Here is a 25263-nt window from a genome sequence, read left to right as displayed (position 1 = left end):
GAGGCAGCGGGAAGCGGCGTGGGCCTGGGGAGAAGGGGCAGTGCAACAAAGGCGCCCTTGTGTTTTGCAGGGCCGGGCGCGGGCGGGCAGGACGCCGGGCCCGACGCGGACATCTTGTGCGCTGCGTGGGGAGCGGGGGCTGGAGCCTCGCCAGGCTTTGACCCCGCTTCACTGCGGTGCCGGGGGCAGTTCGGCTTTGTTGGGTGCGATTCCAGCAGCGAGGTCGTTAGGGGGAGGGAGGGAGAGAGGACACGTTTCTGTGGCTTGTACGGGCGATGCTCCATAAAGAATATTTCCAAACAACGGGTTTTGAAGTCTCGATCCATCTAAAACACCGAATGCAGGGTGCACGTTACGGGAGACGCAGCGACAACTTCCTAAAAACGGGGCAGGGTCCGAAAGAAATGGTTTGGGCGCCTTCGTTACGAAGCGGTGCAAGGGGAAGGCAAGCAGCTGAGGAAGGAGGGGGATGGCTGAGCAGTTTGTCTCTCCAGGCCGCTCTTCCCACGCTGAATTCGAGCAGGAGGGCAGAGGAGGGCACCTTCTCGCCCGTAATGCTCTGACACGCAAAGGAGCGGTAACGAGCGGGTTTTAGGGGGCACCACAGAGAAAGAGAATTGCCAATAACGCGCGGCCTCGTGTCCCTCTGCCAAAGGCCACGGTGTCTCCAGCGTGGTGGTTTCCTCTCTCACAAAACCACCCGGGCTCCACCGTCGTGCCCGAGGCCGGCCTGCACGGCAACGCTTGGTCTCATCTCGCCATGGCTGACCGGGGGGGTGGGGGGCTCCCTGTGCGGGCAGTGCTGCTGCAGGGGACCCCCCGGGGGGAGCGGGCCTGCCGCCGGTCCTGCCTCGGTGCGCGGCCCCGCACGGCCCTGGGGAAGGGGGGGGGGGCGGCCCCGGCGCCCCCCGCACAAAGACACGCGCGGGGCGGGCGGCGCGTGACGGCGGGGGCGGGGGGAGGGGTGGCAGCCAGCCCCCGCCCAGGCCGGGGCGGACTCTTTTTCTCTGCCTCGCTCTCCCTCCCGCCCCCCCCCTCCCCGGCGGAGGCGCACGTCCCGTTCGAACGGCGCTCGGCGGCCCCAGCGTCTGTTGGAGGATTGTTTGGAGCGGCGGTTGGCGGCGCAGCGGCTGCCGGCGCCCCCGCGGCCCGGGCCATGGCCGAGTTCCTGCCCCCGCCCGAGTGCCCCGTGTTCGAGCCCAGCTGGGAGGAGTTCGCCGACCCTTTCGCCTTCATCCACAAGATCCGGCCCATCGCCGAGCAGACGGGCATCTGCAAGGTGCGGCCGCCGCCGGTGAGTGCCCGCATGGCGCCGCCGGGGAAAACGGCCTTTGTGTAGCGGCCCGGCCCGGCCGGCACCGGCGGCCGCCCCGGCCCCCTCCCCTGCCGGCGGCGGCGGCCCCTCCGCGCAGGTGACCCCGGGGCAGGTGGGGCGGCGCGCACGGCGGCCCGGGGGTGGGGGGCAGCAGGCCGCCCCCCTCCTCCTCCTCCTCCATCCGTGTAAAGTTTAAACGGCCCCGGGCCGGGGGCGCGGGGCTGGAAGCGACCCGCACGCCCCCTCTGTCACCGGCCTCCTCCCGCAAAGTCGCTCCCAAGTGTTGGAGTTGGCCGCCAGGAAAGTCGCTGGAGCGGCTGCCGGGGGGAAGAGGCTGAGCCGGCCGCGCCGCGCTCCCCGCCTCGTCGGGGAGGCCGAGCTGCGCCTTCCTCGCTGCCCCCGCTGCCCGGCCCCCAAAAAGTTGCAACTTGGCCGGACCCCTGGTCTCGGAGCCGCTGCTGGGGCGAGCGGTCCCCGTGCAGAGCCCTGGAGGAGGCAGCTGCTTGGGTGTTGCCCTCCATGTTGGCATTGTGGTGTTGTGGAGTCCTCTCCTCGCCTGCGCTTGGCTCCACAGTGGCCTTCCCCTGGCTACACCTGAGGTCTGGCGTAGTTTTTATGCAGGTAACTATTCCCCCAAGTTGAACAACATCTAACTCTGCAGCTGTGAGTTTGACTGGTATCTTTGCGAGGTGAATCCTAGACAGACATGGCCACCATTTTAGAATGCAATACACAGTGGGAAGAGTAATAAGCCTTCATCTACATCGTCATCATCTAGACTGATGGTGTAATATGTTCAAAATTGTGAGGTGAATTCTGATTTCCTTTTGTTAGTTGACTCTGTTCGCTGAGAATTACTTAAGATCTTAGAAGCATAGTTTGTGTGGTCATAATTCTTAGTTCTTTTAAAGGGGTAAACAACTGCTCTGGTGAGGAGAGGGGCTTCTTAAAGTAAAGATCTAATTAACAAATGCATGTGAATCATCTTTATTTTGAGGGTAGTGCTGTTTCTCTAAGTAGAGGGTGGTGCAAGTCTGGGGTGGTGCAGCTGCCTTGAGGTAGTTAACATGACGGCAACAACTAGAATGCTAAACGGCTATTGAAAGCCTTAAATCTGGTCCAGTAAGAGGTGAAGCTGACAAAACATTTACGTAGACTTAAGTTTTGCAAGTGATACACTGAGTTCAAAGAAATAATGTTAGGAATCACATGCTCCTCAGTTTCATGTTTTGATCATTGTTGGGACTCTTGTTGGTAACCATCTCTTTCCTACTGAATTAAAATAAAGTGAAGCAACTCGTCGTGTTTTACTGTCTGAGATGATAGAAATATGTTTGTAACAGATTGAATAATGTGGATCTCATCAGAGAGGAAGAGGTTTCAGTTTTCTAGAAGAAGAGTTGCAATTTGCAATTGTATGAACATGCACAAGAACACTCCTGAATTTATATATAGGTAGAATATACTGATACCCCTTTTCATGTGGTTGAGCCAAATACTGACTCACAGTTAAGGGGGTAAGGTTTTCATTATACAGTCAGCATTGAACTTATGTAATCTTTTTGAGTAGAATAGTCTTTTTGGATTGTATAGTCTCAACAGTATTTCAGCAGCTGTGAGCAGAACAGAATTTTTATGAAGGTTTTTTCTTTTGTGATTTAGTTTAAAAACCTCATCTGTGTTATTTGGCTGCATGTATTAAAAAAACCCGTGATAAATGCTTTTTGTGAGCTATACTATCTATTAGAGAGTCATAAATGAATAGCTCCCCTAAAGAATAAAGTACCTATTATAACTGCATTCTCAGCGTACTCTCATCACTGTTTACTAAAACGCTAATATCTGTTTGTATTTATGATCATATGTTTCACTGAACATATTTAGAGCTGGAATGAAAATAGTTGAAACTGCTAAGGGCTGAACGCCTAATAGTTATACAGGGCATGTTTTTTTATGAGAGCTTAGCTACCACAGTTCTTATCTACCCTAGATAATTGCTTGGATGACTTGTGCAATTGTTCATTCACTGGCCTAGCACATAGAGGGAGCCCTCGCAAATCTACCATAAAAAGTCTGGAAGTTGCTGTTGTTTCTGGCCTTCCTCCTGAAAACCGGAAACACAGTGATTATTCGGTTGTTGTTCTTTCCCATACAATCAAAGGGTTTGTAGCACTGTAAGCTACAAATTATACTGATCTTTTCACAAAATTATATATGCTCCACCTGAATGCATTGTTCAGCAACGGCTGATGTTTGGAAATCTTCGTATGTCCAGCTGAAGCTTCTGCCTGCATTCTTGGATTACCTGCTGGGCTTGCTCTACAGCAAGCAGGCACCATGGACTGTCAGGATCCACGATGAACAAGAAATTCATAACTTGACTGCTGGCTTTGCGTCATTTTGGCTTAAACTCTGTTGCCTTAAACTTCTTCAGCTGATGAAATTATGCTTCTGTGTGTGAATTGCCACCATGGATTCATGGAAGATAGTTATATACGAGACCAGTGATGCCCAACTGTGACTTTATAATTTTATCGTGAAGAAGTCTTTATTCCTAGTAAGCCAGCCCTGATGTTTCAGCACCAGGCCCCAGTAAGGAGAGTTCCCTGTTCTTTGAAAGGGAGGGGTCATTTTTTTCGCTGGTACCTTTTCTACTAGCATTAGCCGGGCACCAGATAAGCTTGGAAAAAAACATCTATGGTGGCTTGTCTTGTGATGAAGGTTTGGAGGATTGTGAACTGTTTGTGAGGAGGATATCATCAAGGCATCTGACATACTGTAGATGTCTGGATGGAAGAGCTAGTGGCTTCTAGATGCTAGTTTCATGCTTGCAGGATGAAAGAATATCCAGGAATATAACAGGAGGTATAATTTCTGCATAGTGGTGCTAGAATTTCACAAAATTTTCACCTGAATGCCCAAAAGCTTTCTTACTCTTCATTCCAGTTCCATTCATTCCAGTCATCACTGATGACTTAGTTTTGCTCTTATTTTGATGGTTCTGTAATCTCCATGTTAACTGTTGTTGACTATCTTTTGAAGGACGCAACAATAACCATATTCACTGACTCTGTTTTATATGACATGGAAAAGCAAAGCGAAGACTTTTTGTCAATAGTCTTGAGCATAGACAGTCCCAATGGCAGCAAGACGTTCAGGCCAGAAGAGAAGCTTTACCAGTGGTGGTCGCTGCTCGAAGTTAATGTGCTACATAAACTAGAAATGCTTTGACTATGTGCTGCTGAACCAAAGGTGGAAAATTGATGTAGAAAAATGGATGGCATGCAACTTGTTTGTAATACATTACATGCCATGTTGCAGGTAGATTTTTCTTTTATGAATTGAAAACATCATTTATTATGATCTCCTTATTTAAATGGTAAGCTGGAACAGTGGGTTATTGCAAAATTTGGCATGTCAAGTGCTGACCTTACATTCTGGAAGGTTTTATGATAGCTCTGCAAATTATTGGTTAGGGGCACTTAGAGGAATGAAATGAAGTATTGTTTGAGAGCAGTATCATCGTTATTTGAAGTAGGTACATTAATTAACGAAAGCAAATGTCCTAACAAATTTGCGGTGTAGCTTCAATAGTAAAAGGTAAAATGTAGAGCATGTTATACCGTCCCTGCTACAATTTTTATTTGGAAATGGAATCTTCCTTTCTACTTAGAGTTGCTTCGTTGCAAGTGAAGAAATGATTAATAACAATTACTTAAGCCTTACTTACCATATTCATCAGTTTCAAAATCCAGTTTACCCTGGAAGCAACTTGCTACTTGGACTAGAAAATACAGGGATCATATATTTAAAATGTTGTAATTTTGCTGTAGCCAAGCATTAAACTTGAGGAAATTCAGACTAAATGTCATTGCTTTGAAGAATGTGGATATGGAGAAACGCAGTTAAGGCCTCCAAATAACCTTAAGTCTGCTCTGATACGACTAAGCATTTTAAAATTGGAAGGTCTTTATTAGTACAGCTGAAATCTTGACAGAATTGACACGGAAGATCTCTAAATTACTGACTCAATTTTTCAGTAATCCTGGAATACTGTGAAACTTTCAGAGGACCAGAGGAAAACGAATGGGTCCCCATTGAAATTCTTTATAGGTACAAGAGTTGTTAACTAGTTCTCACTCCAGGGTAGATGAGGAGCTGGTATAGTACTGAATAGGAACTCAAAAGGTGATTGTATGAAATATGATTATATGAAAACTGGTGTTGTCAAACCAATTTTATTGTTTTCTGTGAGACTACATATTTGGTTAAGTTAGTTGGGTTGTCTTGATGTGATATTTATAAATGAATTGACAATATTCTAATTACAATAATTAGTATTGTGCAAACTTGATACAACGCTGAAGGAATCACAAATTATTTCAGCCATTAATGAGGCATTGTAATGAAGGATATGTTTCTAATGGTCTTTCAGAATCTCAAGCCAACAATATCTAATTTTCATTAAAGGCCTAGAAGAACAAAAGAAATTATTTCCTATAGATTGCAGGTTTATGGCGGGTAGTTCACTGTTACCGAGTGAGCCTGATTGCCTAATAAGCTGCATTTTATGAAACAATAAGCACTAAAGTAGGACTCGGTATGAGGTCATACATTTCGGAACAAAGGCGCATAGGTCAGTCTTAGAGGAGGGGGGATTGTAGAAAAATAACTGCAGAGCCTAGTGGAAACCAGCGTAATGTTAGACTAGCTGCTTTGGCTAATGCGCTGTTGAATTTCTTAGTAAAGAATGGGAAGATGATTTTACCTCTCTAGTAGCATGGTGGTGAGCATGGTACATTCATTTGAGATTTTCGTGCTTTGAAAAGAAGGCTGGACCTGGAGAGGGTACAGAAAAGTGTCAAAATTTCTGCACGTAAAAAATAAATTTTGAAAAACTTATCCTTGCCATAGTTTGAGGGGTAAAATCTTAAGATGGAGGATTTTTAAGAACCGAAGCAGTTCTGGGACATATTTTCAGGAACAAGGTTGATTTAAGCAGTGTCTGTTCCTGGCTGCTCATTCAACTGCTTGGTTGCCTGCATTGCTGGCCTGATGAGGGAACAGATCCAGATTGAAAACCCCTTCTGCTTCCCGCCTTCCTCTTTTATGTATTTATGTATGTATTTATTTATTTTTATGGAGAAAAATCTCCATTAAACAATGGACTAAAAGCAATTAACTGTTGGAGCAGTTTTATTGAGGGTTCTGGGGCTGGCCCAATGCTGAAATTGAAAATATACTATGGTTAAAAGAGGAATTAATGTAAAGAAATCTTATAATGTCTCCTAAACGGGAAATTGATCTTCATCATGATGGTCCCTTCTGATTTGATAGTCTACAGAGGTTCAGTCTGTTTATTTTATCAAAAAGAAAACAGAGAGATAACTTGATTCCAACATGTAAGTAAGCTTCACAGGGAGAAAATAACGGGTACTACGTCGTTCATCAGTCTTGCAGAGGAAGGCTTGCAGCCACTGGTTCTTGTTATGCATAAGCCAGGCTCACTTGAATTAGATATAGGACATGCATTTTTAACAGTGAAGATGATCAGCTGTTAGGAAAAAACTAAGGGAGGTGGTGAATATGCTGCTTTCTGACACTTTCAGATCAAGAATGTGTTTTTTGGGAAGAGATGTTTTAGTGCTGAAGTTCCAAAATGTTGTCAGTTTACATGCTGGCAAATTGTTGTGAAGAAAAATAGATCATTTAGACTCACTAGGAAACCTTTACTTTATGTTCAAGCCAGGGATCATACTTGCAGTTAGGTAAGTTCAGAGTAGTTTATTTACCTGTCTCCCCAGATGTTTAATTATCAGGGAAATACAAAGAAGGAACATTATATTACTATTGGTAACTTAACCATTGTGTGCGGCATGGTGCACCACCGGTGGTTTATTCCCTGCGCTTCAGAAATGCTGAAAAATCGGAGTGCGCTTGAAGAATCATGAGAATATCCTGTCCTTGAATCAGCCCTTTCCAGTAAGGGATTTTAAACAGTCACTTGATTTAGCTCATGGAAAATTTAAAATCAAACAGTTTAATCTGGAACTATTTATGTGGGGCGATAGTGGTGGAAGGTTTGGACTTCTGCGGGTTTGTTTGTTTGTTGAACTTGACATAAACAGTATCAGCTAGAAGCTGAAATTAGAGTTTCAGGCTAAAGACACCCCCCTTTCCCAGCAACAAAACTAAAGCTAACAGTGAATGAAGTTAGTTCATGCCCGCATACCCATTAGGATAGGCTCTCTTTCAAACCCAAGTTATCTGGGAATTGCTGGGTAGAATTCTGTGCTTGTGTTAGGCAGGAGATCAGGTTAAGTGATTCCAAAAGCCAGAGAGAACTTTAAGGATCATATAACTTGCCACCCTTATATATGCCTAGGTAGGCGCTTTTCATTGAAAGTAGATGCTTTTCAAGTGAAAATGAATCTAAGCAGAGAACTTGAATTGAGAGTTCTGTAAATACTTCGGGTAGCAGCCTTGTGCTGTTACAGAGATGGGAATTTGTAGAGAAATCCCCCAGCCAGAGATAAAATAGTAGTCAGCTGAGATTCCAGGTTGTCTTTTGATTTATTAGCTGCTTGATGAAATCACTAGCATCATCTAATAGCTTGTCTGTGTGTACAGTTATTCTGGGATGGCTATTGTACTTTAAAATCACATCCTTCCTTAATCTAAATTAAACTGGATTAAAATCCAAGTTTGAAAGCTGCCAGTTATGGCTCCAGAGAGACTGTTTCTAGAACTCTCTGATCAAAGCCCTTTGGAGACTGTCATCTGCGCTGTCAGTGTGGCTCCCCAGTCGGACACATCTGAGAATGGACATACGGGATCAGACCAGGTCCATCTACCAAGTATTCTGTCTTTGCTGAAGATCGCTGTAATTCTCAGGGCCAGATGCCCTTCAGCACTGAAAGCTAAGTCTGGCCCCAGTATTGGCAGATGCTCTGCCTGGAGGTCTAGGTCAGGGCCGCAGCAGTGACCTCTGAAGTGAATCAGGGACCTTGAATTTGGTCCCAGTGCATTGATTCTAATGCCCCGTGAATCTCCAGCTCTTCATGCCAGTGCTGCTTTCCATATATTTGCAAAAATGTGCTTTGTCGGTATGTTGCCGTTTCTTGCCTGTGCTGCCAGAACCTACCTATCTGGTTTTTGTGTCCAGTGACCTCCACAGTGAGAAGACTGACATCTCCTGTATGCAAACCCTGGTACCTATTCTGTTGTGATGCCTGAACCCTACATACAGTCTCATCTTCTGTCTTTACAGGGCCACCTTTGGATCCCAAGGGGCAGCCTGCTCTGACGCTCGAGAGTCTTTCACTTAACCTCAGCTTTCATTCCTCACTGCGTCTGGAGTTGGGACATAAACACTTGGGGCTAGAGAGGTGATCCCCGTTGCAAGCTTAGCTTTTTGGCTGTGGTTCTCAAATGGGAGGGATTTGTGCTTTTGTTTGTTTTCCTTTGCTAATCTGCAGTACATGGTCTGCAAAACACAGCATAGTTTTTATCTCAAATGAGAGATATTCCACCAAGCCCATCTTACTGGAGAGTTCTGCCTGTGAGATGTGTTGCTGCACCCAAGGCCCTTTCTTCGCAAGTGGAAGTTGAATGTTTTTGTTAGAAAATCACCTACGCTCAAAATTACACGTCACCACAAACTAGGTTAGCTGATGACTGGAGTTATCAGCTAATGTTAGCCTTTCAACAGGGTCAAAGAGGAATTAGTTCCCCTTCAAAAAGGAAGAGTTAGGGATGACACACTGACGCCATTGGAATGATAAGTGACGGTGCCAGATCAGTTCTGTGTCATTTTGCATAGGTTCTGTGATGATCTGAGTTTCTTTTGAATGTATTTTTAATAAAGCCATAAAAACAAGACTAAAAGGGACCTCCTGAGCCACTGAGTCTGTTCCCTTCCTCTCAGAGGCAAGAACCACCTAACACCTTTGCAAAGGCAAGATCATAGATCTCAGAACAAAGAATGTAGGTCGTCCTTACAGGGTGGGCATCCCGGGAAGCAATGAATTGGTGTAGTTAACTGAATGAATGCATGTTTCTATGGCAAGAATTGCTAAGATATTCTTTTGGATCTTACTACGAGACATTGTCTAGCAAAAGAATGGAAGTGACATGTCTTTTTTTTTTTTTTTTTTGTGCAACATTGGAAACATGGCAGCTAAAAGTCTACTTGCAGTTTTAAAGGAATGTTGTAAAATATAGGAGAGGCTTCAGAAAAAAAGCCAGAAGAAAAATATTATCTGGGGAGCTAGAAAACTTGTCCTATAAAGAGAAGCAAAAGGATTATGATTTGTTTATTGAAAATGTCTTGAACGTGGCTTACAGGAAGCAATCAAGAATAGCTTCTTGGACAGTAAGCAAATGAGATTTTTGGTTTAAAAAAAAAAAAAGTGTGGACTGGGAATGATGAAAAGTTGAAGCTAACTTGTAGAACAGCTTACCAGTGACGGTGGTAGGTTCTTGTTCACTTGAATCCAGGCGGAGGAGGAAGAAGGTGGTGAAGGAGACTGTCTGTCTGTCCTTAAGTTTTAATTAAACAGTGAGTTTGGATGAGATGCAAGATTTACCAGCTGAAATTATATGAAGTCTGTTATCCCCTTAGCAATACATCTGAAAGGAAGAGTGTAGAAATATTTCACCTGACCATTTGTAGTTTATATTACTACTTGGACTATTAATGTGAATGGGATTCTTACAGAATGCCCTCTACTCAGTTGGATTTGCTGACAGAGTTGATAGAAAAGTTGCAAAATCTGGTGTCAGTCACAGTTTTTGCATGTATTTGTATTCAGGTTTATTCTACTGGGACTGTAACATTTGCAAGGGGCCATATTTACAAAGGAAATGAAAATTTAACAAATGCGTGCTGACATAATCAAGTGATGATGTGTGTTTTTATTTGCAGGCTTCTAACAATCAATCATACTTGAACAGAAGAAAGCAACAAAGTAATTTCAGATAAAGGAGCTGTGCAGCTTAAAAAATCCTGCTTTTCTAGGATTTCAGTTCTTTCTGTTGCTCATATTCTTAAGCTTCATGCATTAACATGGTTATTAAAAAAAAAGATCAATTGCTCTTTTTAAACTTTTTGTTTTAAAAGGGGAAAATCCAGACCAGTTGCTTTTGAGGGCCTTGCAAGTAAGCACTGGATGGAAATGGCTAGTTTTATAGGCTTTCCAGCTACAAACTTAAGGGAAGTAGACTTGTAGAGTCGGTTTGCATGCAGCGTTGTCTTCAACAGCAAAGCTTGTAATGATAACCGGTTGCTTTGCAGAATTAGCCTTGCCACAGAACACAGCACCCTCTTGTGGTGCTGCTGTATTTCAAAAGTGCTTAAAGGCATTTCTTTCAAAACACATTTAATAATCCTTTTAATGAAGGTCTTGTTTATCTTAGCAGGTTCTGTTTCAGACTGCATGTAAGCTTTTGGGGGGGGGAGGGGGTAAATAAGCTAAGTTCCTAAAGAAGGGCTGAAAACATCTGTGTTGTTTCGTTTAGGAACTGAGGCACTTACTATACCCTGGAATATAAGAAGCTAAATGTTATTCTCCTTGGATGTATCAGTCTTTAGTTTCAGATGCTCCAGTGTGAACTGTTTGTGTCTTCAGAATGAATCAGCGATAGGCAGGATTTTCTGTCTACTAGACCTACATTAATTCCTCCACACTGTGGCAGAGTGGCTGTATATCCATAACTTTGACTAATGTAATTTGGAGCAGTTTCTGGGATAAATGGGGTGTACAGTCCTGCATTTTTAAAGTCAGAAGAGGCCTCTTATAATAATCGAGTATGAATTACTGCATAATATATAGCATGCATTTCCCTCAGCTCTGCATCCTTAAAAAAGTCAAAAGTTTTTCAATGAGCTAGACTAAATCCAGTGTTACCTCTTACTAAGCTGGTGTGTACCATGTCTTTACAAAAATTGTTGCAATGACTTTCTACTTGCTAGAAGTTGCACTCTTTTTAGGCTGTTAAATATTTGTTTCTAATAGATGGACTGTCTGCTTGCTGGACTAAGAAACTTTCTCTTAACAGACCAGAAGTCCTGTATTGAATAGCTCAGGTTTCTAAAGTTTCTCTTGGTAAAACAGCTGATGTGTTCAGGTGCGTGTACTGTTAAGTTCAGTATCATTAAACCTAAAGAACAGTCCTTTATCTGCAAGCAATAGCTCTGCAGTACAGTTTCAGGCAAGAGGAACAGTATCATCAGCAGTGTCATTGCCCTACGTGATCTTCTAAATTCCTGCTCCTCTTCTTTTTATTCTTGTTTCTTGCTCTTTATCCCCTGCGGATCCTTGGTACAAGATCCATTTTCTGGGTTATGGTTGACCCACGTAGAGCATTTGCTTGTTATTTAGCTAAGCAGTCAGCACGTTTCCTTGTTTTCCTTTGCTCTCCCAACCTAAGCAAAGCACTCAGGAGTTGTATGTTTAACAGCTGTCTTAGTTTAATTTCACTCCCCAGAATGCCCCATGGGTGTTGTGGGTGTCATAACCTCTGTTTGTCCTCTCCTGGTCTTTTTGCCTGTTTTCTGTCACTCTGTCTTCATGCACGCTGCAAATTCCAGCATTTTGCCTAATGATCCAACCAATCAGTTCAACTTGAAAATCAGATTCATCTTGTTGAAGTACAGTACGGGTCTTGCCTTAAAAGTTTCCTGGTCAATGTTTCTTGTCCAATGGTTTAGGGACTACAGATGATTCATCAGATATCAGAACATTGCAAAAGAGCGCCAAACTTTTTTTAAGAGGGGGGCAGGCTTTGAATTTCATTGCATTCGGTGTTCTGGCAAGCAAAATAGTCAATAAAAGTAGGGTTAACTTTTAGTTGTAAATGAAAGCATCAGGACATTGCACCCTGTTTTTAGTCTTGTTTAAAAAAATGATTGAGAAGCGCGTCCCATTGCTTGAGAATTGCCCGTTCGCTTGATAATTTGTCATCTTGACTCCTGTTGTCATCTTACTTCCATTTTGAATTTTAATTTTAACCTGACCTTGCCAAGTCTTGATGTGCTGAAAATGCCAGGTAGGATCAGAAGTCTCTCTTGTAACTAATTTAGAGATCTGGATTAGTCACCATATCTTGGATAAAAAGCATATATCATTGTTCCTCTTTGCTCTTCAGGGTTTCCACACTCTCCATGATTCTTGCATCTCTTCTCTCTAGTTTTGAAAATTCCTGGTTCTGCCACAGGCTTTGTTTCCTGTGACAGGGCAGGATTCTGTCACAATACAGAATTGAGCCTGGATGTTTGCACATAAATTACCTTGCACGTCTGTTATGGTTGTTTTTGATAATAACCAGTTTTCATGGTAAGTATTTCTGCTAAAATAACAAATATTCTGCTTGTGATGCTGATTTTATTTCAGTTGGTTTAGTCCACAGTCATTGAGGAAAGGTTGTTTTCCTGCCACGCAGGAAGCTCTCCTGTCTTACTCTGCTGTCAATAGCTCTCATGCATATTATTTTCATTCGGTAATTAGTGATAAAAAGATAGCTTTATATGAAATAAATTGCTGTCGAGCGTAAATCAAACTAATTTGTTTTAGTGAAGCACTGTGTTGCCAAACCAACTGCATGTGATAGGTGTCAGAGATCTGAAAGATAAAATTGCTTTGTAGCCTTATTTATAAAAATAACACTACCGGTTGGAGGTATTTTGTCAAAGTAATAATAATCTTTTTTTTCATTGGTCATGTTGCAGCTATTCCTGAATGTTTGCAGACAAGGAATTAGGAAAATAAACTTTTTTATTGTTTTTAGTGTAGCTGCTGGTTTCTGAGCCCATCAGTTATGAGAATTAACTGCTGCATTTGTGTCCTTCATGAGCGTTTAAAGTCTCTGATACCAGATGATTGTCTTCCCACTCAAAGCAGGCATTACAGTTTGGATCACAGTTTATGAAATTTCACTTTTTTCCCATGTTTCACATGGTAAGAATATTGAATTTGTTAAATAAGTGGCACATTGCAGTTAATTGTGACCTTTGCAGTTAATTGTCTTTGTAGGGCTGGGGCAAATAGCATGTGCCTTGCTTTTTGCTACTGAGTATGTGTAGGAGGAAGATGGACTGACTTGATGTTTAATTGAAGGCTTATCTCTGAGGTCAGTTCTTCAGTTCCAAAATGTTACTCATTTCATTATTTCAGTATCTGTCTTTTAAAGACACAGTGGAAATATTTAAGAGGTGGACAATGACATTTCAGGAGCTAATGCCAAGATACTTTGTTTTTTCTACTTTATAGGATTTTTCAAGATCAAGTAATTTGGAAACAAAAATAGACTTCACCAAAGTTGGAAGCAGGGAGGGAGATTGGTGGCAGGATCAGATGCAGCCCTCACCTAAGGGGAGGAGCTGTGCAGCCATATAGCTGTGATCGTTATCCCATCATAAGGGACCATGTGCCGTACGTTTTGGTGCTAAGGAAGATTTGCAAGCCACAAAGACCACTTCCATGCTCTTCTCATAACCCGCTGCCTGTTTTGGATTAGCCTTACTCCAATTTCAGGCTTATCTAGCTTTTGAATGGAACATAGAGAAGTTGTATCTCTTTTCCTGGTCTTTTGATGGGAGCTCTTCTATCTTTCCAGGACTGGCAGCCTCCATTTGCATGTGATGTTGATAAGCTTCACTTTACTCCACGGATCCAGAGACTCAATGAACTGGAGGTAAACTGTAAAGCTAAACATTTCTTAAGAGTTTTTTAAAAGATGAGTGATTTTTATTTTTTTTTTCAGTCCATTGACCATGAGCTCCTGCTGACTTCAGTTGACAGCACTCTGTACCTCTGAAAATCAGTCTTAAATTAGGACACAGAAATTAGCTCTTTCAGAATTTATTACAAAAAATAACAAGCATAAAAACTAAAGTTAATGCTCATTAAAGGAATAAAACTCAGGCCATTTCCACACTGAGGTGCTTGCAAGTTATTACATTCAAACTCTCAAGTGCCATCATTTGTGTCTGCATTTTGCCTATCTACAGCATCTTTTAAAAGTAGAAGAGATTAAGCATTTACAAAGTGCTTTAAAGATAAGAAGCAATTTGGAAAGAACAGCTACAGAATCTGGATTCAGCGGGTCTGAAATCTGCTGTTAGCAAGCACTTTCATTCACTGCTTTCATGAATCCAGTCTAGAAGGAGAAGGGAGTAGCGAGGAGTCCTGTTTAGCTCATTGCAGATAAGAACTGAAATGACAGGAACTCTTTGCCTGCCTGATTTTTCACATGAGGAGAGGATACCGGCTTTTTAAAATCCTCATATGACTATGTGAGGTGCCAGGGTAAGAACTCAAACACTGGATTCAGATGTTAAGAAAGTGAGAGATTTGTGTGGGCACAAGCTGGCTTAGAGCTCTTTCTGGAGTTCAAGAACAAGCTAGCCTGTTGATTAGGCATAGCCTTTGTTTATCTTAAGAATAGAAAAATGTGATGACATTGAAATGTGATAAGGTTAAATCTAAACTACTACTCTTCAGCACACCAACAGTCCAATTAGAACCTAATCTTACTGTGTGAAGTACTGTACAAACATACCATGGTTGTCTTTTCCTGCCCTGACCAGTTTATATCCACAAAAATAAAAGAAATATGGTTAAGAGTGGAAAGGGATAACAAAAATACTTTGTCATAAACTAGCTGAGTTACTGGTGTTTAGGTAGTTTTTCACAGTAATAACTGGTTGCAAACCTATTCTCAGATAGTACTTTTATAAATGCAGTACAGAAAGTTAACAGTAGGTGACTTAAGGAAAAACAGATGGTATCTGTATGGATTTTTTTTTTTTCCTGCATGTGGGTTGACATGAGGAAAAAAATGCAAAGCTATACTTGCAGAGGGGAAAAGCCAGGCAGGCAGCTGAGGCTGTAACATTATAAACACTGGGAAACAGGAGCTTAATCTGCATTCAGTATGCAGTTCACTCTTCTTTTTCCAGGCTCAGACCCGTGTAAAGCTGAATTTCCTGGACCAGATTGCAAAGTTTTGGGAACTTCAAGGATGCACGCTGAAAATTCCACACGTGGAGAGGAAGATCTTGGATTTATTTCAGCTTAATAGGGTAAGACTGTCGTTACGAGGGAAAAACTCTTCTTAAAAAAGATGTTATGTTATCTCTGTTTCTGGGATTGTATCACAATTGTTTAAGTGAGGTTTTGAGGTATATCTAAGCTAGAGAAAAAGTTATTTTGTTTGACCTAACATAGCTAATGCAGCACAAAATAGTAGGAAATGTAATATAGCGTGGGTTTTCATGTGAGCTAAGAGATCAAGTTACATTTCCAACTCCTTTTTAAAGTTGAACTTGGATACAAACTGGTTGAGAAAAAGCTTAGGCTGAATTAGAGGAAGCTTCTGAACGATGAGGGCAGGGAAGACTCGCTTTTCTGGTTCGGGGAGCAAAAAAACCAAATTATTTTTTGAATGAAGCTTAAGTTTCTGGATGAGATTATGTAATCTGAAAGCAAAGTATGGGATTCACTGACCCCAAGGATATGTTCTCTCTCTTCTTTTATGTTTAGGGTAGATTTTATTTGATGGATTTTGAGCCTATTTCATAGTAAATGTCCCGGTGAGAGGAACCAGTTATACTGTGCAGAAAAGTAGTTGCTGGGAAACACATTAGAGGAGTGACAAATTGCAACCTCAAATTCTCAGAAGTAGGATGAATTACTGTTTGGTCATCTAATACTGATGCTGACTTGTTTGTAAAGTAATTCAAAGAACTTTATGCTTTCTGAATAGGTTATATATTCAGGTTATAGATTTTGAACAACTTTCACATTTTTTAAAAAACCTATACTGTGCTGGTGACGTTGTCTTCATTTTCTTTTAAGGTAGCAATTCTGTTCTTAAACATTGGTCATTTTAGTATTAAATATACAACCCTTATGTTTTCTCTTTTTAGCTAGTTGCAGAAGAAGGAGGATTTGATGTAGTTTGCAAAGAGAGAAAATGGACCAAGATAGCCACCAGAATGGGATTTGCTCCTGGCAAAGCAGTGGGTTCACACATCCGTGCCCATTACGAACGTATCCTCTATCCTTACAACTTATTCCAGTCTGGAGCTAGCCTATTGGTAAGTCTTGTAGCTAACTATACGCCAACTAATTTAGCAGCCAGTGTGTTTTTTCTTTTATTGGTGGAACATTTCCAAAGACTATGTTTTATGTTTTATGGCATGCAGGTGACAGATGGTGATAATATAAGCATTTTACATATCCATAGGTAAACTCGTATTAAACATAAAGTTTTTAGAACTTCCTTACTCTCGACTCTTGAGGGTAACCCCTTACTGACTGTTTTGAATGCTACCTATTTGTATTTTCTCCTGCAGCATACAGAAGCCTCATGATGACAGATATTCAGACTTCTGATTTCTTCAATGCTCTTTTATGTAACACAGAATATTACTATGTTCACAAACCATTGTCCATCCATCTTCCTGATAGAATAAGTCTGCTATGGATCTTTATCACTTGTACACAGAGTGACTGATGAACTATATCAAACCTTGGTAATTTTGTAGCGATTAGTCATCTCGCTTTCACTAAGGGCATTCATGCTTGAGAATACTTCATGGATGTTGTAATGTAGTTAATGGTATGGCTTCTGAGTTCTCCAAAGCTTAAATCTTCATCCTTTCTGCTTAACATTTGGCCATTCAAACAAAACTCATGGTTGAATGAGGGTGGAAACAAAGTAATCTCTAATCAAGAATAGGATTGTTCGTTTAGAGCATCAGTCGTTTATTTGGAAAACTAAGATGGGTTGCACTTGCCAACCTCCATTTTTATGTATTTGAAACACTTCTACCATGATGTTCTTTTAAAAAGAGGAGTGTTGACCTTTTTTAAGCAAAAAAACGTTAATCCTGTTAAAAGCATGTTTTCATCTACAGAAAACAGCACTAGCCTTTTACATAAAACGGCAAAAATGAGGGGGAATTTGACATAAGTCAAGAAAGGTTGGAAATGAAGGCTTTTTACTTAGCTATTAATGATCACTTTCCAGTGAAGAGCAGCTGTATTCGGCAAACCCTTAAAAATACGTAATATGTATTCGGCAAACCCTTAAAAATACGTAATATGTATTCGGCAAACCCTTAAAAATAAGCAATATGTGTAGCTTTAGATGTTTTACAAATGAAGAATAAGAACAAAATGTATTTGAACATAAGTCTTCATACTTACCAAGAATATTTTGCCTTGCCTCAAGCATATTCAGGTTAAACAGTGGAAAGCAATACCGTTTTATGAAGGCATTTCAAGGCATTTCATTGAAAAGTTCACATTTTTATTAGTTCTGAAAACTCTGGATTCTTTTTTTGTTTTTGAAGGTGGTGTGTGACATCTAGCTTTGCTCCTCTATTTTTAAAAAGAGCTAATTAAAAGTTTCTAAAACATTTAACTGGTATCACAGACTCTCTTGAAAAGGTAGGTCCACCATGCAAGTCTCTTTCATGCAGTTGATGTGTACATTCGTAGTTTGCTCAGTAAAGGATGCTTTCAGAAGGGAAAAGCATTCTTGAACGGCTGCTTGTGATCTCGTTTGGTGAGGTCACACTGCTTTTTAAATGCGACTTTCCAAGCTCCGTCTTGCAGTAGGCACCTGACATTTGTTCCAAACTGATGTGTTTAGTGGATCATGCAGTTCTGAAAAAGGTATGTTTAAGTACATTTTTTAACCCCCTCCCCCCAAAGCTGTTAGAATATTCCCCTCCCATACGTGGTATTCATGTATCTTTTCAATGAACTGAGAGAATCCACAGAAATATGTTGCGTTTAGAACATTTTTCACACTGAGGTTTGACTTCTTTTATTTTTTTCCTTCTTGCCAATGTTGTCTTCCAACTGAGTTTGTTTTGCTATACATTTTTGAGGAAGAAACTCATCTGAGATTATCTTCTTGGCTTTCTTCCATGTGTTCTCAATAAGTGGTGCTTTCCCAGATGCTTCTTGTGCAGGTGTCCATTTTATTGTACGTCTGTTCAATGCTTTACTGGGAATCTGAGCATCTGTGATTTTTGTTTTTGGAGAAGATACAGCTATTGGATTTGACAGCTGTCAGTTTCAGATGTGTGTTTCCATCTTTTGATTTTTTTCAACAAGCCTTTTGAGAGAATTTCTTCATGCAGCCAGGATCATCATCCATAAAAGATTAGTGCTTGCACTCACCAAATTTTTTTAATTGGTAGTACTTGCAATATCCATTGACTTCTTTTCTGCAAAAGTATGGAATGATGTAGTTTCCACTGATGACTATGCTGTAGCTTAAATCTTGTTCAGATCTGTGTAGAGCATTAATTGGTTATGCATGGCTTAAATATATGTTAAAATAGCTTCAGGAGTAATTTTGGCAAATATCGCATATGGAGATATTTCTATGTGCATACTAAAATAGCGAAACTCTCTGGAGCTGTTTGGAGATGAACAGGCAGTATGTTTTGATTAAAGCTCTTGTATCAGTACTTCAGTCAAACAGCAAAACTGATGTAAGTCAGCCAGTTTCTAATACTCGGAGAAGCTCTCTGCAGATATAAAGTTATTTTATTCTTATCTTAAAACACTGGACTAAGATAGATCTTGGGTGCGTTGCTCTCGGGTAGTTGCAGTAGACCAGTTGGTATACTGGTCTTACTTTCTGTGCTTTGCTTATATTCTTAACCATTTGTAATCCTCAGTATGAGCACTACAGAATCAGTGTGTATGCAGAGAGGGATAAATGTTACCCTACGTGTAGTCGATGGCATGTGCCATGTCTGCTTGGGATAGCTTAAATGGTAACGTTGGAAAGAAATATGCTGAAGTTGGGCAGTGGTGCTTGAACTGAGGTGCCCGGAATCTTGTGTCAAAACTGCGATGCGTTGCCCGGATGTTTGCATCATTCCAAATGCGTTGCAATTTGGGGGGCTAGGGTTTGTCTTGTGGTGGTCTGCTTTTCAGTGAATATAAACAGTTTGGTAGTTGTCCATCTGATCTCTTTGGTGTGGGTTATATATGAAACTTTCCAAACTAAGGCTTTAAGGTCCTGAGTGGGATTCACATGTCCAAATATATATGTGTGTATCTTTAAGAGATGTCCTATGTGAGCTTGTTCTCTCGGATGATTTATTGCCAGTGGAGAGGAATAAGCACTTCTATCGTGTGATGCTTCTTATCCTAAAGTGAAATGTAACGGGGGTAAATTAGTTGTCCTCTGCAAGTTTCTGTTTTTCTCTGAATATACGGGGAGCCTGGATGGTTAGCTTGTGTGTAAATAACTACCTTGTAAGCATGTAAAGCTGTAGGAGGTGAATTGTATCCTTACAGAAGATTGCTGTATGTTCTCCATCCTTTGGCATCTTGGAGGCCTTGTGAATATTGCAGCTGTTTCCTTTCACTGCCTGGTGAAGGAGCTGTTCTTGGTGGTTTCAGCTGAAGGATTTTAACCATCTCGGTGCCACCATTTGGAGATCAAGGATTGTATTTCCAGCCATCTGCATGGAAGATAATGAGATCATGATCACAAGCTAGATCACAGTCTAGAATATCAGCTTATGGTAGAGTAACTGCTGATTGACGTTTTGCCTTTCCAAAAAGGTTTTGCTGGTTGGGAGAAGAAAACACTGAAGAAATAGCAGTCAGTATCGTCCTTAGTTAAAGATGCATGCTTACAACTGATCAGGTCAGTCTAGGAGTGGCATAGATTCAGAAGAATTTTCATCCTTAAGACAGGATCTAAATTTCTAGTCCTAGTCCTTAACATCCTTGAAAATGTTAAATAAAAACCACTTCATGGTACTGCTTTGCCTTCGGGTTACTGAGGCGCTGGGGAACGTGCCTGCCTAAGTAGCTGTTGAAGCCTCGATATTTAGAGAATGTCTTCTGGGCTTTTTTCTTCAGTGAATAGTGCTCTTTTTTGCTTGGGCACTTAGCTGAAATGAAACAAATTATTGTTGTTTTTCTTTCTAGGTTTCATTATTCTTTTGTTTAGGAAAAGCTCTATTTGCCTTTTACATACTTGCTTTCAAGAATCTCTGTTACTGGGAGGAACAGAAACTTTTTAGTGAAAGGTTCAGATTTCACATGAGGACGCGATTCAAGGAACCAGAATTTACATAAACATTAAATACGCTGAGATTTGGCAGCGTTCTGTGTGGCATTAGTCTGCTTTCCTTTTCTGTTCTCTCATTTTCATATTTCTCCTACTCGGTTGCCTTTTTTGCTTGTCTGTTTTCTGTCCTGAGAAATTCTTATTAGTGACTTCATCTCACTGAGGTTGATAAGAAATAATTCAAATCATCGTCTTTCACTGTGAGCTTGAAGGGAGCCGGCTCTTCTAAGGAACTAGAACTTGAGCATCAGCCACAAGGACTTACTGGTCCTGTGCAATAAGCTACAAAGTTAAGTCGTCTTGTGTGTGTGTGTTTAATGTTGAAATTAAATCAGAAGTTTGCTTGAAAATAAAAATAAATCTACAGAGTCCAGATCAAAAGCAGTCCTAAATAATATAGAAATTCTGGAGGTTTCTCTGAGCAGTGCTGTGGGCTTCCTGTGGGTGACAGTTAATGAGATTCTGCTACCGCTGCCTGGGATTTTTCTTTTGTTAAATATATGTTTCCTTCAGCATGGACTTGTCTTCTTCAGTACCGCTTTTTCCTCCTCTTCCCCCGCTCGTTCTGTCTATCATTTGTTTCTGAAAGTCTGATTTTCATGTTGTCTACAGAACATCCATCCTTATGCCACTGTAATGGTAATCTGGCAATTCCTGTCCTGTTCCTCTGTTCCTGGGGAAAACCTTTTAATGGAAACAGCTTAATAGAACTGAGGAAATGTGGATCTAGCAATGCATGTGGAATACTTTATGACAACCTAAGACTTCATATTTCTTTAGGATTCTTTGCTCGCTCATTAAAAATTATTATATTTTAATCTGTTGTTACTGTATGTTGTGAGGTCTGACAAACTTAAAATTGTCACTAATCACGATATTTATTGCCAAATGCATGCACAGTTTTCAGCAATTAATAGAAATGTGCTTATTCAGTGACTTGAAAGAACTAAAGCTGTTCTTGCATCCTTCTTGCACCCTTCTGCCCTCAATTTCATACAGCAGCAGTATTGTCCTCTCTAAAATATATAAAGACCTTAACTTCTGAAATGTTCTTCAGACAAAATTGTATTTCAGTTAAGGCAGAGATTTCTGATAGGTTGTAATTCACTTTTATATTGCTCTGTATGTTAGCGTTACAGTAATGCAACCTGAGGACATTGCGACAGTTTCCAGTATGCTGTTGATATATTCTCCAAAAGGATCAGCTACTAGAAGAACTGGAGCTAATAAAATACTATAGCTGCTCAGGGGAGTTGCACATTGTATGGGCTGCTGAAGAACTATATAGGTGGAACTGAGAGGAAACCAGAAAGACTTGTGATGAAAGATTGTCTGCTTTTTATACTGTTTTGCCGCAACTTTTATTTTGATGAATAGCGTTCTGGAACAGAAATGTTTGTTGTTAATAAAGTTCAAAGGCTGATTTCAGCTTTATTTAAGATCCTTTATTATGGCTACTGCATTCAGGAAAATGGCAGAAAATACTGATTTTGTGACTTGCATGTTCAAACAGGTAATGTTACGACTGTCATTAATATTAACTGTTTCTGTTAACTCAGTGCAGTAAACATTAAAGCCCTCTCTGCCTTCTTTCATATTAGCCGGGAAATTGCTCTACACAAAGCTTGTATCAAAAGTGGATACAGGAATCAAGTAATTGAATTTTGTCTCTTCAGTGTTTGCAGAAGCCAGAGCTCACCAGTGACACAAAGGACAAGGAATATAAGCCCCATGATATTCCGCAGAGACAGTCTGTTCAGCCATCTGAAACTTGTCCACCTGCTCGTCGAGCAAAACGCCTGAGAGCAGAGGTGAGATAATTTGTCTTTATTTGGGTCAGATCACTAAATGTATATGTAGAGTAACTACCAATTTAACTTCTTCTTTGTCACTGTTAAGCATACCTAAATATTTATATGAGTATGGCAAGATATGTCTGATAGTTTCAAAAAGTGTATTATTGAGGTGGGGAGTTCTGAGAGGCTCTTCTACTGAAGCTGTTCCACTTAGACATTAGGTATGAGTGCGTATGCTATAATAATGTTTTTAGCATAATTATAAATAACATAGGGCTAATAACATAGATTAAAATACAAGTGAGAAATTCTAGAAATGAAGCTTATCTTGTAGAGCTTTGATCTTTGTCATTTCCTCAGGTGACAGGAGTCATTTTTTAAATGTGTTGGAAGGGTTCTGTAAACCTTTCATGAATTGAAGACAGACTTTAGAGAAGGTTTTTGGTATAACTTTAGCATTGTTTTATTTCATTTTTGACCCTCTCTGAGTTCCATCAGTTTGAGTTACTTTCACTGTGCCATATGAGAAAAATTGTGTAACGTTAAGTCAGTACAGTTTTGTACAGTCTAACAAGATTAATCTTACATGTGCTTAAGAAATAATATTTATTTGGCTTAGCGTAAAACTTATAGACTATATCTTCATACAGTTCTCCTGTGAAGACATATTTTAGAAGATTGTGTGTGTCCTCTCTTTGTTGCTGGATCACTGTTCTACTGTGATTTCAGTCATTCCAAACTGAACGACTTGCTTTCATAGAGTTTAGTTTTTCTTTTATTTGAAAAGATGAAGAGTAGAGGAGACTTATTCCCAAGCCATAGTCTTACTAGGGGTGACATCATGACTTAGGAAGGTTATGATTGACCCTCTTCGTGTTTGTAATCCAGTTTTGTATTTAAAATCATTTCAGGATTTCAATTAAACTCCCATTGTTCTAATCGTGGTCTTTCTTACTACAGAGTAGTACAGCTTAGTTGTGGCAAATGCTGCGTATAACTATTTTTAGTTAATAACAGTTATAATTAAGGTTTTCTAAAGCTTTTCCACTAGAAGACCCTGTTAAAAGTATGTTTATAATTCTGAGAAAACCTCAGTGGTTTGAGCTGAAATTTTCCATTTGAAGTATCTGTTTGTGGTTGAAAGACATGAATTCTCAAGTTTCCTTTAAAAGACATGGGAAACGTTTACTAACACTGTAGCTGTTTCACTGATGATGGTGGTGTTGGATGCTGCTAGCTAACAAAAGACACACATTTTGTCGTTTACATGAAAACTACCTGCTCGTATTTAGCGAGAATGTAGGGCTATGTAAGGCGCTCTGTTCTTTCCCTCAGCGCTACTGCTGTCATGCACTTAAAGTGATTTTGTGGAAAGAAAATACTTAATTAAAAATAGAATTGAACCATGCAGACCTGAGGCTGAGTTAAGGGGCATGGACTAACTTACTTTGGAAGGAGCTGTAGTATTTAAGGCAGTAACTTTCAAAAGTTAAGATTTGTTAATAGGTTACGTGAGTGCTTCTATTCCGTTTCAGTGCAAAGTCAGCTAAGTTGATTAAATCCCTTTTGTTCTTCATGTAAGCTAAACCCAGTTGATTTTTGCACTGGCTTGGTTGTAGAGTCGTCATGTGTTTGGTTAATGTATCTCAGCTTTTTGCTCCAACTAAATACGTGAGGATTTGTCAGTGTCTTAAGTTGTAAAGTCTAAGTTCATTCTGTTTACAAATTTTAGATTGCCTGCTTTTCGAAGACTAACCATCTATTACGAGCCTTTAAAATGAGTGAACTGTAGGAAAGCCCAGGAAATTATTTCTATCAGCAAAAATACAGGCTGTGATACACGTTTTTTTTTTCCAATTGTAAAATACATACAATTTTACCTTGTCCTTTGCTACGCATTGAGTAAACAGCTGAAAGACAATGTTCATAATTAAAAAGGAAAAGGGCAATGCCAGTGATAAACTGGTTTTGAAATGCAAAGAATTTAGATGCTTGGTGTAGGAAAGATCAGCGTAAAAGACCGCAACAATGGGAGGGAAGTAAAAGCGAGATGAATGGATAGGATGAAATCAGCTGACAGACACAAGAGAAATACTGGAGGAAAAACTGCCCAGGAGATTCCCTAGGGAAAGAGATTTTTTTGTTGTTTTCCAGTTATTATAGTGCATTATGTGTAAGGTAGGTTACCTGGAGGGTTTGCCTTACCCTACAAAGGCTCAGGGAGGGAGGCTGAAAAAAGAAAAACTATTTTGAAGCTAAATACAGGCTTAAACATAAAATACAGGATATAAATCTTGGACTTTAAAAATGTAAAAGATTAGGCATTTTTTACTGCATTTGATGAGGATCAGTGCAAACTTGTGTATTACTAAATATTTTGACCAGCATTTTTTGGCATATCTTAAGCAATGGGGCTTCTACCCCTTCTCTTGAAGATAGTAATTTGGACAAAGAAAACAAAAAAGGTGGAGGGGAAATGATATGAAAGCCATCTCTGGAGGGAGAAGAAAAAAAGAGAAAGCTTGAGATAAAGAACTACAAAATGGAATAAATCCCTGGTAACGCGTTCAGGCTGGAAAGCACTCTTTTAAAGCTGGGCTGACAAGTCCACATATTACCTTGGGGCGAGGGAGGGGGACTGACTTGCATGAGCAGCAAGGGGGTGGTTGCACGACCTCATTTCCTTAGGAAATTAGGTTTAAAAGGTACGGTGTTGAAGAGACCATCTTTACTCTGAGGGATTTGAGAATTGTTGTCCCACAGTCTCAAAACTTCAGCAAAGAAATACTAGAATTAAATGGAAACATGATTCCGTGCTGAAAGCCCCACAAATATCAACTTTCTGAGTTCCCCTCTTAGACAACTGGAGTATATACTGCTTCTGAAGAGTAAAATAAAACGTTTCGGAAGCCCCAAGATCCTTTGCTGCTTGTCAAGTTCCAGTGAGATCATCTTTCCTTAAATTAAAAACATTATGGTGTCATTATTGGCACAGGATTTTTGTAGGCTTTCCTTTCAGACCTCTCCAGATTGTTG

At 40.6% G+C, this 25263-nt stretch overlaps 1 protein-coding gene across 1 annotated transcript in view; it reads left to right on the top strand.

Annotated features, from left to right (window-relative positions):
* The first annotated feature begins 1027 nt into the window (after positions 1 to 1027).
* The window catches only part of KDM5B (lysine demethylase 5B), a 61093-nt gene continuing 36857 nt past the window's right edge, over positions 1028 to 25263 (top strand). The window contains exons 1-5 of the mRNA XM_026063764.1: positions 1028 to 1294; positions 13931 to 14008; positions 15276 to 15398; positions 16245 to 16415; positions 22108 to 22242. Of these exons, the coding sequence (XP_025919549.1) occupies positions 1157 to 1294; positions 13931 to 14008; positions 15276 to 15398; positions 16245 to 16415; positions 22108 to 22242 (645 nt within the window). The 5' untranslated portion in view covers positions 1028 to 1156. The remainder of the gene's footprint in view (positions 1295 to 13930; positions 14009 to 15275; positions 15399 to 16244; positions 16416 to 22107; positions 22243 to 25263) is intronic.

This window comes from Apteryx rowi, unplaced genomic scaffold (assembly GCF_003343035.1).
Source record: "Apteryx rowi isolate R43461 unplaced genomic scaffold, aptRow1 scaffold_200, whole genome shotgun sequence".
Lineage (NCBI taxonomy): Eukaryota > Metazoa > Chordata > Aves > Apterygiformes > Apterygidae > Apteryx > Apteryx rowi.
This window is presented reverse-complemented; position numbering and strand designations above follow the sequence as displayed.